The sequence below is a fragment of the Delphinapterus leucas genome, chromosome 14 (genome assembly GCF_059928025.1).
Source record: "Delphinapterus leucas isolate spDelLeu-1000000601 "Yukka" chromosome 14, BTC_Dleu_Yukka2, whole genome shotgun sequence".
Classification (NCBI taxonomy): Eukaryota; Metazoa; Chordata; class Mammalia; order Artiodactyla; family Monodontidae; genus Delphinapterus; species Delphinapterus leucas.
The window spans coordinates 51,198,930-51,212,254 of NC_143142.1; the positions used below are offsets into that span (position 1 = coordinate 51,198,930).

General features: G+C 45.2%; 1 protein-coding gene across 1 annotated transcript in view; it reads left to right on the forward strand.

The window, feature by feature from the left end:
- The window catches only part of FHOD3 (formin homology 2 domain containing 3), a 497,208-nt gene that overhangs the window by 429,366 nt on the left and 54,517 nt on the right, over window positions 1-13,325 (forward strand). The window contains exon 17 of the mRNA XM_022587005.3: window positions 12,770-12,928. Within this exon, the coding sequence (XP_022442713.2) occupies window positions 12,770-12,928 (159 nt within the window). The remainder of the gene's footprint in view (window positions 1-12,769; window positions 12,929-13,325) is intronic.

Consider the following 13,325-nt stretch of genomic DNA (forward strand, 5'->3'; position numbering starts at 1 on the left):
TTTTCAGCATTGAGAATGATCTTTGCTGTGGGTTTGTTGTATATGCCCTTTATTATGTTGCGGTAGTTTCCCTCTGTGCCCACTTTCTGGACAGTTTTTATCATAAATGGGTGTTGAATTTTGTCAAAAGCTTTTTCTGAATCTATTGAGATGATCACATGGTTTTTATTCTTCAATTTATTAATATGGTGTATCACATTGATTGATTTGCGTATACTGAAGAATCCTTGCATCCCTGGGATAAATCCCACTTGATCATGGTGTATGATCCATTTAATGTGTTGTCGGATTCTGTTTGCTAGTATTTTGTTGAGGATTTTTGCATCTATATTCATGAGTGATATTGGTCTGTAATTTTCTTTTTTTGTAGTATCTTTGGTTTTGGTATCAGGGTGATGGTGGCCTCATAGAATGAGTTTTGGAGTGTTCCTTCCTCCGCAATATTTTGGAAGAGTTTGAGAAGGATGGGTGTTAACTCTTCTCTAAATGTTTCTTAGATTTCATCTGTGAAGCCATCTGGTCCTGGGCTTTTGTTTGTTGGAAGATTTTTAATCACAGTTTCAATTTCATTACTTGTGATTGGTCTGTTCATATTTTCTATTTCTTCCTGGTTTAGACTTGGAAGGTTATACCTTTCTAAGAATTTGTCCATTTCTTCCAGATTGTCCATTTTATTTGCATAGAGTTGCTTGTGGTAGTCTCTTAGGATGCTTTGTATTTCTGTGGTGTCTGTTGTACCTTCTGCTCTTTCATTTCTAATTTTATTGATTTGAACCCTCTCCCTCTTTATCTTGATGAGTCTGGCTAATGGTTTATCAATTTTATCTTCTCAAAGCACCAGCTTTTAGTTTTATTGATCTTTGCTATTGTTTTCTTTGTTTCTATTTCATTTGTTTCTTCTCTGATCTTTATCATTTCTTTCCTTCTACTAACTTTAGATTTTGTTTCTTCTTTTTTCTCTAGTTCCATTAGGCATAAGGTTAGATTGTTTATTTGAGATTTTTCTTCTTTCTCGAGGTAGGCTTGTATAGCTATAAACTTCCCTCTTAGAACTGCTTTTGTTGCATCCCATAGGTATTGGGTCATCGTGTTTTCATTGTCATTTGTCTCTAGGTATTTTTTGATTTTCTCTTTGATTTCTTCAGTGATCTCTCTTATTTAGTAACGTATTGTTTAGCCTCCATGTGTTTGTGTTTTTTATGTTTTTTTCCCTGTAATTCATTTCTAATCTTATAGCGTTGTGGACAGAAAAGATGCTTGATATAATTTTAATTTTCTTAAATTTACTGAGGCTTGATTTGTGACCCAAGATGCGAACTCTCCTGGAGAGTGTTCCGTGTGTACTTGAAAAGAAAGTGTAATCTGCTGTTTTCGGATGGAATGTCCTATAAATATCAATTAAATCTGTCTGGTCTATTGTGTCATTTAAAGCTTGTGTTTCCTTATGAATTTTCTGTTTGGATGATCTGTCCATTGGTGTAAGTGAGGCCTTACAGTCCCCCACTATTATTGTGTTGCTGTCAATTTCCTCTTTTATAGCTGTTAGAAGTTGCCTTATGTATTGAGGTGCTCCTATGTTGGGTGCATATATATTTTTAATCGTTAAATATTCTTCTTGGATTGATCCCTTGATCATTATGTAGTGTCCTTCCTTGTCTCTGGTAACATGCTTTATTTTAAAGTCTATTTTATCTGCTATGAGCATTGCTACTCCAGCTTTCTTTTGATTTCCATTTGCATGGAATATCTTTTTCCATCCCCTTTTTCCATCAGTCTGTATGTGTCCCTAGGTCTGAAGTGGGTCTCTTGTAGACAGCATATATATGGGTCTTGCTTTTGTATCCATTCAGCGAGCCTGTGTCTCTTGATTGGAGCATTTAATCCATTCATATTTAAGGTAATATCGAAATGTATGTTCCTATTAGCATTTTCTTAATTGTTATGGGTTTGTTTTTGCAGGTCCTTTTCTTCTCTTGTGTTTCCCACTTAGAGAAGTTCCTTTAGCATTTGTTGTAGAGCTGGTTTGGTGGTGCTGAATTCTCTTCACTTTTGCTTGTCTGTCAAGCTTTTGATTTCTCCATTGAATGTGAATGAAATCCTTGCCGTGTAGAGTAATCTTGGTAGTAGGTCCTTCCCTTTCATCACTTTAAATACGTCATGCCACTCCTTTCTGGCTTGTAGAGTTTCTGCTGAGAAATCAGCTGTTAACCTTATGGGAGTTCTCTTGTATGTTATTTGTCGTTTTTCCCTTGCTGCTTTCAATAATTTTTCTTTGTCTTTAATTTTTGTCCATTTGATTACTATGTGTCTCGGCATGTTTCTCCTTGGGTTTATCCTCCATGGGACTCTCTGTGCTTACTGGACTTGGGTGGCTATTTTCTTTCCCCTGTTAGGGAAGTTTTCAACTATAATCTCCTCAAATATTTTCTCAGCTCCTTTCTCTCTCTCTTCTCTTTCTGGAACCCCTATAATGCGAATGTTTTTGCATTTAATGTTGTCCCAGAGGTCTCTGAGACTCTCTTCATATCTTTTCATTCTTTTTACTTTATTCTGTTCCATGGCAGTGAATTCCACCATTCTGTCTTTTGTCTTCTGACACTTTTCCGTTCTTCTGCCTCAGTTATTCTGCTGTTGATTCCTTCTAGTGTATTTTTCATTTCAGTTATTGTATTGTTCATCTCTGTTTGTTTGTTCTTTAATTCTTCTAGGTGTTTGTTCTTTAATTCTTCTAGGTCTTTGTTAAACATTTCTTGCATCTTCTCGATCTTTGCCTCCATTTTTTTTCCAAGACCTTGGATCATCTTCACTATCATTATTCCGAATTGTTTTCTGGAAGGTTGCCTGTCTCCACTTCATTTAGTTGTTTTTCTGAGGTTTTATCTTGTTCCTTCATCTGGTACATAGCCCTCTGTCTTTTCATCTTGTCTATCTTTCTGTGAATGTGGTTTTTGTTCCACAGGCTGCAGGATTGTAGTTCTTCTTGCTTCTGCTGTCTGGTCTTTGGTGGATGAGGCTATCTAAGAGGCTTGTGGAAGTTTCCTGATGGGAGGGACTGGTGGTGGGTAGAGCTGGGTGTTGCTCTGGTGGGCAGAGCTCAGTAAAACTCTAATCCACTTGTCTGCTCATGGGTGGTGCTGCCTTCCCTCCCTGTTGGTTGTTTGGTCTGAGGCGACCCAACACTGGAGCCTACCTGGGCTCTTTGGTGGGGCTAATGGCGGCCTCTGGGAGGGCTCACACCAAGGAGTACTTCCCAGAACTTCTGCTGCCAGTGTTCTTGTCCTCACAGTGAGCCACAGCCACCCCCACTCTGCAGGAGACCCTGCAACACTAGCAGGTAGGTCTGGTTCAGTCTCCTATGAGGTCACTGCTTCTTCCCCTGGGTCCCGATGTGCACACTACTTTGTGTGTGCCTTCCAAGAGTGGAGTCTCTGTTTCCCCCAGTCCTCTCCAAGTCCTGCAATCAAATCCCTCTAGCCTTCAAAGTCTGATTCTCTAGGAATTCCTCCTCCTGTTGCCGGACCCCCAGGTTGGGAAGCCTGACGTGGGGCTCAGAACCTTCACTCCAGTGGGTGGACTTCTGTGGTATAAGTGTTCTCCAGTTTGTGAGTCACCCACCCAGCAGTTATGGGATTTGATTTTACTGTGATTGGGCCCCTCCTACCATCTCACTGTGGCTTCTCCGTTGTCTTTGGATGTGGGGTGTCTTTTTTGGTGGGTTCCAGTGTCTTCCTGTCGATGACTGTTCAGCAGTTAGTTGTGATTCTGGTGTTCTCGCGAGAGGGAGTGAGAGCACGGCCTTCTACTCCACCACCCTGAACCAATCTCTCTCTATAGCTTTTTAGTAAGATGATTTTAATTATATTTTGAGGAAAAAGACAGAAATCCTGCACTAAATTTCATCATGTTGTGTTTTTTCTGCCGGTCTAAGATGTGGAGAATGGCATAAGAGGTGGTTAAAATGACCCCAGGGTAGGATGCCAGGGCAGAAAGCCCCTGGGAGTGGGGAGGTACCCTCCATGGACTTGACATCACTCTGAGGAGCCTCAGGAAGTGGCCTTCCACCCCGGTGCCTAATCCAGGACAGCCAATTCCCACTTGCCCCCAAAGGGCAGCTTTTATACTCTCAGATCCAGAGAGACCACAAAAGGGATGGAGTAGAAGAGGCGCACAGAAGGAAGAAGGGACCTGTTTTCCCCTTTGGGGACTCATTGCTGTCTTACTCACCTGGGTTCATCGCTTTATTAAGGGGAGGGGGCTCCGGAATGGATTTGGAGAAATTTGTTCAACTTTATTTACCTTGAAGTTTTGAAATATATCAGAAACTATTAGCAGTGACTCTTTAAGAAAATTCAGAGATGATGATTTATTGGTCTGATGTAAGCCCTGGCCTGGGTTATTTTGAAAATCTCCCCAGGGTCCTCAGCCAAAGTTGTGAACCATTGATTTAAAGTGAAAAATGAGGCACCATTGAGGGGGGCATTGTTCCCACCATCACTTTCCACATTGACTCCTTCACTGGCCCCTCATGTCCACCTCCATTTTATTCTCCTGAGAAGAGAGGAAAATCTTCCTACCTTATATTCAAGTTCAGGTCATAAGGAAGTATGTTATTTTATTGAACAGCACCCTCAGAAAACCTGAATTCTCCCTGGAAATTCCAAACCCAACTTTGGAGCTTATCTGGGGTGATCACACACCCTGGCGTATCCAAGATGATCCTGGTGTGTGTGGAGGTCCCAGCATAATTATTAAGAGTACTCGCTTCCCCTCTCAAAAGTCTCCTGGTTAGGGTACTAGATAAACTACATTAACATTGGAAATGTAACTGTTTTATAGTTGGCCTCTGCTGTAAAAGACTCTAAGAACAAATATGGGAAGTTAACATTTTTTTCCTAAACTTACCAATAAGCAAGGCTGTTCTGGCCAGGTCCTCAGAAACTCTATTCCTAACTAAAGGTTTTTCAGCTTTTATTTAGGTTTCTTTGGCTTTTGGATGTGGGGTATCTTTGGCTTTTCGATGTTGTTGTTGTCTTTTGCCTTAATGCTTTCCCATGTATGTGACCTTCTCCCTCGTTACAGGACTTAGGGAAATTCCATAGCAATCACATCTTTATGACACCTGTATTGTGGCATCACTGTCATTGTCACTTTCTCAATGGACAGTTTCGAAAATATCCTGTAGCGTCACTCTTTTGGCAGTTAGCGGGGAACGAGGAGGAATGATTTACCATTTCTAGAGCTCATGCCTTGCTGAGCCAGCCCCAGGGTCTGTGACAGTGATGCTGACAAGCGTTTTGAGAGGTCAGTTGCCTTTCATGGAAATGCTCTCAAACTTAGCAGTATTCTCCAAGACTCTGAGCTCTCTTAATAAACCATGTCCTTAGCCCAGTTTCTGTTTTCAGTCACAGCACCCTGTGCGATGACAAGTTCTGTGTGCTGAATAACTACTTTTTAAAAACTGCATCCTTTGTGTCTAGTAAAATTACTCTTTAAAAATTCAAAGGGGTGACTCTCCGTGTCAACATTTCAGAAAACTTTGGAAGGCAAGCCCTATCCACCTGCCCAGACTGTGAGCCTCCACAATCTTTGCCCGTGCTCCCCTCCCTACTCTGCTCACGTTGTCCTCTCCTCCCACGTGGAATTTTATGCCTTCACGGTGGCCCTTCTCTGGACCTTGGCCGTCTTTATCATGGTGTGCCACGGCTCATTTACTAGATCTACTTCCCACACCAGGCACTGTCCATGTGCCTGGGAGTCTGCACAGACTCTAATGAGCATCCATAAGCTCTTTTCATTCATTCAGGAAGCTCCAGGCAAGTTGTCCATGTCCCCGGGAAGCAGCTCTGCAGGCTAAACTGAGTATCAAGTCCCTGCACTGTCCTGCAACTATAACTATTCAGGGTGGGGACACCGGTCTGATCTGACGCTCCTGTTTATGTAGGTGCCTTTGATCAGTAAGCGTGGTAGATGCATTAGTTATGAAAAATACACTTTGGTAAACCATATATTTTTAAAATACAATATTATTCCGTTAAAATGATAAAAAAAAAAAGGAGTCATTGGTAGTGAAAAAAGCTAAGAGCTAATTCTTAGAAAGCACTATTTTCCAGGTATTGTCCTGAATACTTTACATGTATCAATACCAGTAATACTCTTCTAATAGTCCCAGCAGACACTTCTGTTGTGCTTACCAGGGGCCAAGCCTTGTTCTCACTGATTTACATCCATTGTCTCCTTTCATCCTCACAACAAACCCTGTGAGATTGGGTCCCAGAGAGGACAGGAGACACAGAGAGATTCAGTGACTTGGCAAGGTCTCCAGGCTGTGAATGGGTCAGACCCCAGCTGACCCCCCTGGTGACTTGATGCTCTGCATATTTGCAGTTACCCTTCAGGGCTCCTGAATCTGTTCGTGTCATCCCTGGATTCCGTTTTGTTTCGGCTACTTTCAAGCTCATGCTCTGAACACTTCCTCGTGCTCTTCCCTTGGGGATTTTTGAATCTTGTCATTTTTAAAAAAAAAAAGACTCTCTCTTTCTTCTTAATGATCTGTATGCTTTGCTACTGAAACTTTAAATTTCATTTGGTCTGGACTCTACCTCTAACTGTGTGACCTTGAGCAAGTCGGTCAGCCTCTCTGAGCCTGGTTTTGATTATGGGGGGGAAAAAAAGAAAGAAACCAGGCCTGATCCTGTGTGCCTGACCTCCCAGGGTTGTTCGGTAGACCCAGTGCAACAGGGGAGAATGTGCTTTTGTGCTGTGTTAACAGGTCAATCTTTTTTTATGCTATTGATTTTCTTAGCCTTTGTCTCAACGTGACTTTCCTGAGATTCCAATGTGAGGTTTTAAATTAGCCTCTAAGCTTAATGACTACTATTTAGCGTTAAAGTTTTCCTTTCCACTTTTTCCTAACTGCTGCCTGAATATTCACCCTTCTCTTTTCCAAAACTGAATGATTATGAGGGGGAGTAATGGTCTCGTCCTCAGGATATTGAATGCTGTCAGGTTGTGGTCACTCTTACATGGCGGTCACCCACCCCATAACCATTCAGAATCAAGTTTGTCTCTTTACTTGCAGATTCTAAAAGACTTGTTCTTGGAGGCAATACTTTGTTCTATCCAAAAACCTGACTTGCATGTCTCCTCCCTGCAAGGCCTGTGGTCATCCGTCTCTGTATCAGGATTGGCGTTGCCCCGGTGTCTCCCTGAGAAGACCTGAATAGGTGGTTTAACCGTTCTAAAAAATATTCCTGTCGTATGTGACTTTCTGTCCCTTGGAGTGGCTGAGTTTGCAGGGCCCAACCTCTTGGAGCTGGTTGGTTCTAGAGAGACGGCCCCCACCCAGGGAGCTGACCACCAGGTGAATCTAGGGCTGCAGAGGAAAGTCACAGCCCTTACCCCTAAGCCTTGGCAGTTAGCACTCACTGCTTAAATTGAGTACCTCTTCTTTGCTTCTTAGAAATTCTGTAAGTCTTGTGGTCATGGGCACCGCCTGTTTGAAGCTTCCTCTTGGAGGAGCTCGCTTCTGCCTCCTGGAACTGGACCCTCAGCCCTCTTGGGCAGCTTGGGGGAAAGGAGCTGAACTTCCTTGGTGACTTCCTTCCTGCCCCTTCTCTCTAAGAGGTCTCTGCTGGCCCTGACAGCATCTCTTGCTATAGAGGGTAACCTCGGTCTCTCACCCTTTTGGCTGTTACACCCTTTCCCCACTCCCTGCAATCTTCTTGGCCAAGTCAAAAACAAACAGAAGCCCTCCATTCCATGCAAACCGGAAGCATTTCTCCAGAGACAGTATTTCTGGCAGGGCAACTGTTGGCAGGTTGGAGGCTCCCTGATAGTTGTTGTTTTGAAGGAGGTTCTGGGTGTTGCTGCCTCGTTCGGCTCAGAAGTTCAGCTTCACTAGGCTTTCTGGAAGCAAATCAGAGCCTGGCCTCTTCCTAGAGTGCCCCCTGCTCCTTTTAGAAGTAAGTTCCTCTTTTACCTTGAGAACTTCTGGACGTACTTGGGGAAATTTCATGTTCAAAGACATCCCCACCCTGGTTCCCCCGACTCTGCTCACTTCCACTCTGTTGCTGGGGCAACTCTCTTGCCCCGGAGACAGTTGTTCCCATTTTCACTTCCAGCTGCCCCCTAGTCCAGCATCCTGTGCCTGAAGCCCCACCCACAGGAGCCACCCTCAGCATCCTTTCTGCCCTGTGAATTCTTCAGAACTGAGGGCAGAGGTTTGGCTGGTAGACCTTTTATCAGAGAATTGAGGCAGAAACGCTTATTTCCTGTCGTCCCAGGACCGACCATTGCTGCCGGTGGCATCGTGGCCCCCCACATTTTTGTTGGTCTCCATGAAAAATGTCCCCATTCAAGGTGTAGGAGCCTAACAGGCACTCAGGAAATGAGATCTATATCAAAGAAAGGCATAAAATAAATAAATGTGGGAAGATACCCTGCCAACCAGCAAGAGACAGTTGAAGGACTGAGCTTGCTTCTCAGCCTCTTTTCCTCCTCAGGGTTTGCTGTCGTGGACCATTGCTGATAACAGCCAATCAGCAGAGGGGTCTCATGGGGTGTGGCATACTCCAACCATGATGACCCTTGGCCATTCCCACACAGCCTGTGTTCTTGCTTTCTGCTGGCTTTTTTTTTTAAAGAAGGAAGATGTCAGTCAATCCAGTCTGTCACGATGTTAACCTACCATGCTGAGTCTTTTGACTTAAAGTTACTTTCTTTGGTTCCATATTAGAATTGGGCTTTCATGACGGATTGTGACTCATTGATCTTGCGCTCTTGTTGGAATGCCCTGGATCACTGTATGAGAGCTTTTTCTGTACTTTCATTCTATTCTGTTCTATCATTGTAGCTGTTTAGTGCCAGTGCTACACATTAATTATATCAGTTTTATAATACCTTTTTAGAGCTAATTGGGTAGATATTATATATATTTCTACTTATGGATTTTTTACACATATATTCTTTCATAGTAACTCTAGAATATTTTTTAATTCCAAAAAAATCTTGTTGGAATTTGATTAGAATCATTTTAAATATATATATTATTTATATATAAATTCCATGATGAGAGATAATGAACATCCTTACAACACTGAGGCTTCCTCTCCAGGAACATGATGTTTCTCATTTATGCACATCTTTTTCTTTTTCTCTCAAGAAAATGTTGTCAGTTCCTTCAAGTAGGCCCTGTATTGATATTTCAGGAGGTTTGGGCGTTTTGTTTCCTTGTTTGTGTGTTGTTTTCGGGGGTGTGTCTGGGCTCAAGTAAAATGCGAAACAACTTTCTCATCTCTTGCCTAGAAGTATCACCTCCTGTCATCCTCCCAACCCTGTTCCACCTTTGTCCCATCACATCTTAGCCCTTCCTTTCCAGATGCCTTTAGAGGGTCATTTAACATTTCCTAACCTCCTTTACAGGGAACACTGTGTCTTATCTGCTTTATCTCCTCTTTCTATCATTGACCAATTTCCTATTTTTCTCATTTCAAACAATGGACAGTCACAGACTGTCTGATCAAAGAAATGCAATAAGGAGATGAGTGCCTGAGAAAGACTCTTAGCAAGAGTAGGATGAATGGGCTGGGGGTGAGAAGAGGCTGGAAGCAGGAGGCCCGTGGTGGGCTGCCCTGGGAGGCTGGCACCAGGGGTCAGGCTCAGGGTGCAGGTGGCAGGAATGAAGGACGGGGCACGAGAGGCTTTGTGGAAGAGGATGGGTGACAGTGACTCAGACACAGGACCAGGTGAAGGACGTAGTGAAGGTCACTCTTGCTGGTCTGGGCTTTGACCCTGAAAGAGGATTGAAATGGATCAGAACTGACGATGGCTAATCCCTAGACAGGACGCATGCCTCCGGGCACGGAGAACTTTGGCTTGTTCTTTCAGGCGCTGCTCCAGTTCATTGTGGGAGGGGAGGAGAGAGTTGGACAAGCCCGCATGACCCACCCCTCGTGTCGAGCAGGACAGCCGCCAAGGCACTTGAGGGGTCAGTAGCATGCAGTGGAGTCTGTTTTAATTATGAAGAAGAGCATTTAAAATGCCTCTTGGATAAAATCCAGAGATTTAACAATTCAATTTCAGATATGACTTTAATTCTTATTCCTTCCTTTGCGAAGTGGTTGGAAGTGCTCTGAAAACATGTAGCGTCGTTTGTGAAGATAGCTTCCCCATTATCTCAGGATGCCCAGCAGCTTGCTTCTTCCCTATTTATGGGGGGTGTGGGTGTGGGTGTGGGTGTGTCCGTTGGTGTGAACTGAGTTCTACTGAGAATGGGGGCAAGGACATCTCAGGCTCAGAGCCACCCCTGAGTCTGTGTGGGTTGCTTGCTGCACGTGGACACTGGCTGAGGGGGGAGGGCTTAAATCTGAGCGGTGCTTCTCTCTCAAGATGTTTGCCATGGGGCTGTGTCTCCCTGGAGGTGGGCATCTTTTTCTCATTTGCACAAAGGCTGCAGTTGGTCTGGGCCTGCTCAGTCATCTCTGCAGGCTCCTAGAATGACGGGGCCTCTATAGATGGGGGGCTAAGGGCTAATGATTCCCAGGGAACCCCTGCCTTCCCGTAAATGCTTCCTGCGCTGGAGCCTGGCTGTGGGTAGTTGCCTCTCCAATGCCAGGTCCCAGGCTTCTTCCATCTTCCATGCTGCCGTCCATGTGGCTTCATTCCTTATGCTCATGAGATGTCTCACTGCTGTCTCTCTGGGCCTCACATCCACATTCTAGGCAGGAAGAAGGAAGAAAGGCAAAAGGCATGGCTCACTGGGTCTATCTCTTTTTAATCAGGAAAACAAAAACCCAAACTGCCAGCCTTACCTGCCAAGGGTCCAGGGAGGTGGCTGTTTTCACTGACATATTACCAGCCTGAAAAAAATCAAGTCCCTGTTGGTGAGCAGGGCAGAGGGAATGGATGTTGGACAGGCTCCCTATAGCACCTGGAGGGGTGGACACCCCGCACCCCAACGTGGGCATCTCAAGTCATCACATCTGTCTTCACTGCCTGTAATCAGCATTTTGTCAAACCTTTTCTTGTTCCTTCTTAGCCTTCTATACACAAAATAGTATTTTAAAGTGGATTTCAGCTAAATTTCAGGGGCTCCTGATAAGCTTATTTGCTTAAATATATAGAAGACAAGCTTGCCCTACAGAGTGAGGGTGCATTTATGCCGCGTGTCCCTGGGAGCTCACAGTTCCAAGCCGACGAGCACACCCACAGGAATTGTTCCTCCCGGCTACCAGGCGGCCAAACAGCTGGGATGCTTTCGGTTATTTTCTTCATGAAGAAATTGTAATTTATTCCCAAATGCATATTTAAGGACCTAAAATAAAATGTTAGCAATTGAGTTTGGAAGGGCTCAGTAGGACTTAAGGGGCCGCAGCCGTCTTTCCTTGCCAGCTCCCAACCTCCTGTGCTACAGCGACCAGCTTCCCTGGGCGGCTCAGCTGCTCCCAGGCCCAGCCTGGTTCCCTTCCTCAGAGGAGAGGCTGAGGCCTCAGCACAGGAGGCCAACCTTGAGCATGTCAGCTGCTCAGCTGGGGCCTGCCTGCAGGGGGCTTCTGAGCAGCTGATCCATGGAGCTCCCCCATATGGCCCCCAGACCTCCAGCTTCATCCCTGGCCGTTCCCTGGAGCGAGACAAAGGCACTCCTCCTCTCCTTATATTCTCTCCCAGCCCCAGGCTAGTCCTAGACAGTCTTGAGGGTCCAGCTCAGGTGGCAGCTTCTCCAGACCCTAACCCCCTCCACCACCAGGTGAGTTAGTTACCCCACAGCTGGGTCCCTCACACGGTGAGCACACCCCATCACTGTGCTGGACGGGTCTTACCCATCCTCGTCACCCCAGGCTTGTTTCATGAATCAAAATCATCATGCTCCCAGCCCTGTGGCCTCAAGGGAAGCTGTGCAGCACAGGGAGCTTGCTGGCCGACCCCCCTCCACCTCTCCCGGTTGCCAGCCGCCCTTGACTTCCCGAGAGCTGAAGGGGAAGGCTGGGGGCCTTGTCACAGCTCTGGGCAGAGGTGAGCATTGGCTCAGCACCTCACACCTTCCTGGCTTCTGGCCGTGTGCCAGCCCGGGGCTGGCCGCAGAGACTGCCCCGAGGATGCCAGGCCAGCAGGGAGGCCACACACATCAGGGCTCTGTGGGGACTTGGTCCCCCTCCTCGGCCTCTTTGCTAGTTTATCCCTCACTCCTCTTCTCCCACCCACTGGGCAGCTGCCCAGATGGCTGTGTGTAGCAGGAGAGGCGGAAGTGCTCAGGTGTTGGGGCGGAGGATGTTGGAATGATGAGAGGAGCTCCTGAGATGCAGAAGGGCTGACTGGCCAGCGATGCCGGATTCCCCTCTGGCTCCTGTCTTCTCGGTGCGCAGACCAGCTTTCTCCATCTCTGGGCACACACCACACGCTCCAGGGCCAAGCAAGGCACATTCCGATACCTTGCAGCCTGCATGAAGGGAACTCTGAGAGGTTTGAGTTTTGTTTCCACTGCTTCTATGGAAAAAAAACTTTTTTTTTCCTTGCAAAATATCACATTTTTCCCAATTGAAGGCAAATCAATTTTATTTTGTAACGTGTCTGACTCGAGAAGTTCCATTGCTGCCCTGCTCTTGGCGGCCTCTTGGAACTAATCCCTGATCTCTGCTGTGCTGAGAGGTAGCCAGTCCTTCCCTGAGCTAAACTGAGGGCATTTGTTTTCATGTCTAAGTAAGTTGTGAGTTTGCTTTTAATAGAGGACCAAAGATGATGCATTAATCTTGGATTCTCCTTATTTTATCACAAGAAAACTGCTGCAGATGGAAAAAAGCAGGAGATCATCGTCCTGGATTCCAAGAGGAGCAATGCTATTAATATTGGCCTGACGGTACTGCCCCCTCCAAGAACGATTAAGATAGCCATTTTGAATTTTGATGAATATGCCTTAAACAAAGAAGGGATTGAGGTAAGGGGAGCTCTGTGGAGCGTTATTTGTGTTCTGTAATATGTTGCATATGTAAACATTACTGTGTCCAATGTGACTTTCTCCACAGGGTGGCTTGCCATTTTTCTGTCTCAGCCAGATTCTGAATAATGTTAATAATCCTCACATCTTGTTTTTTAACTTCTGGGGGGAAAGAAGCCCCACTTTGCCTAGGAAATTCAGAGATCCTCTGGTTCATTTACTAACTTCCTTCTGACCACATTCCACCTACCTCAATGTGGAAGAATTTGACAACTTCCACAGGGGTGGGGCTGGGATGCCTTCTTTCACATCATTTCAAACCAAATACATTTAATGAACAGTCTCAAAAGTAGGGTTTTCCATACGTGCTCACTCCGTGTTAGCGGATTTGTTTCTC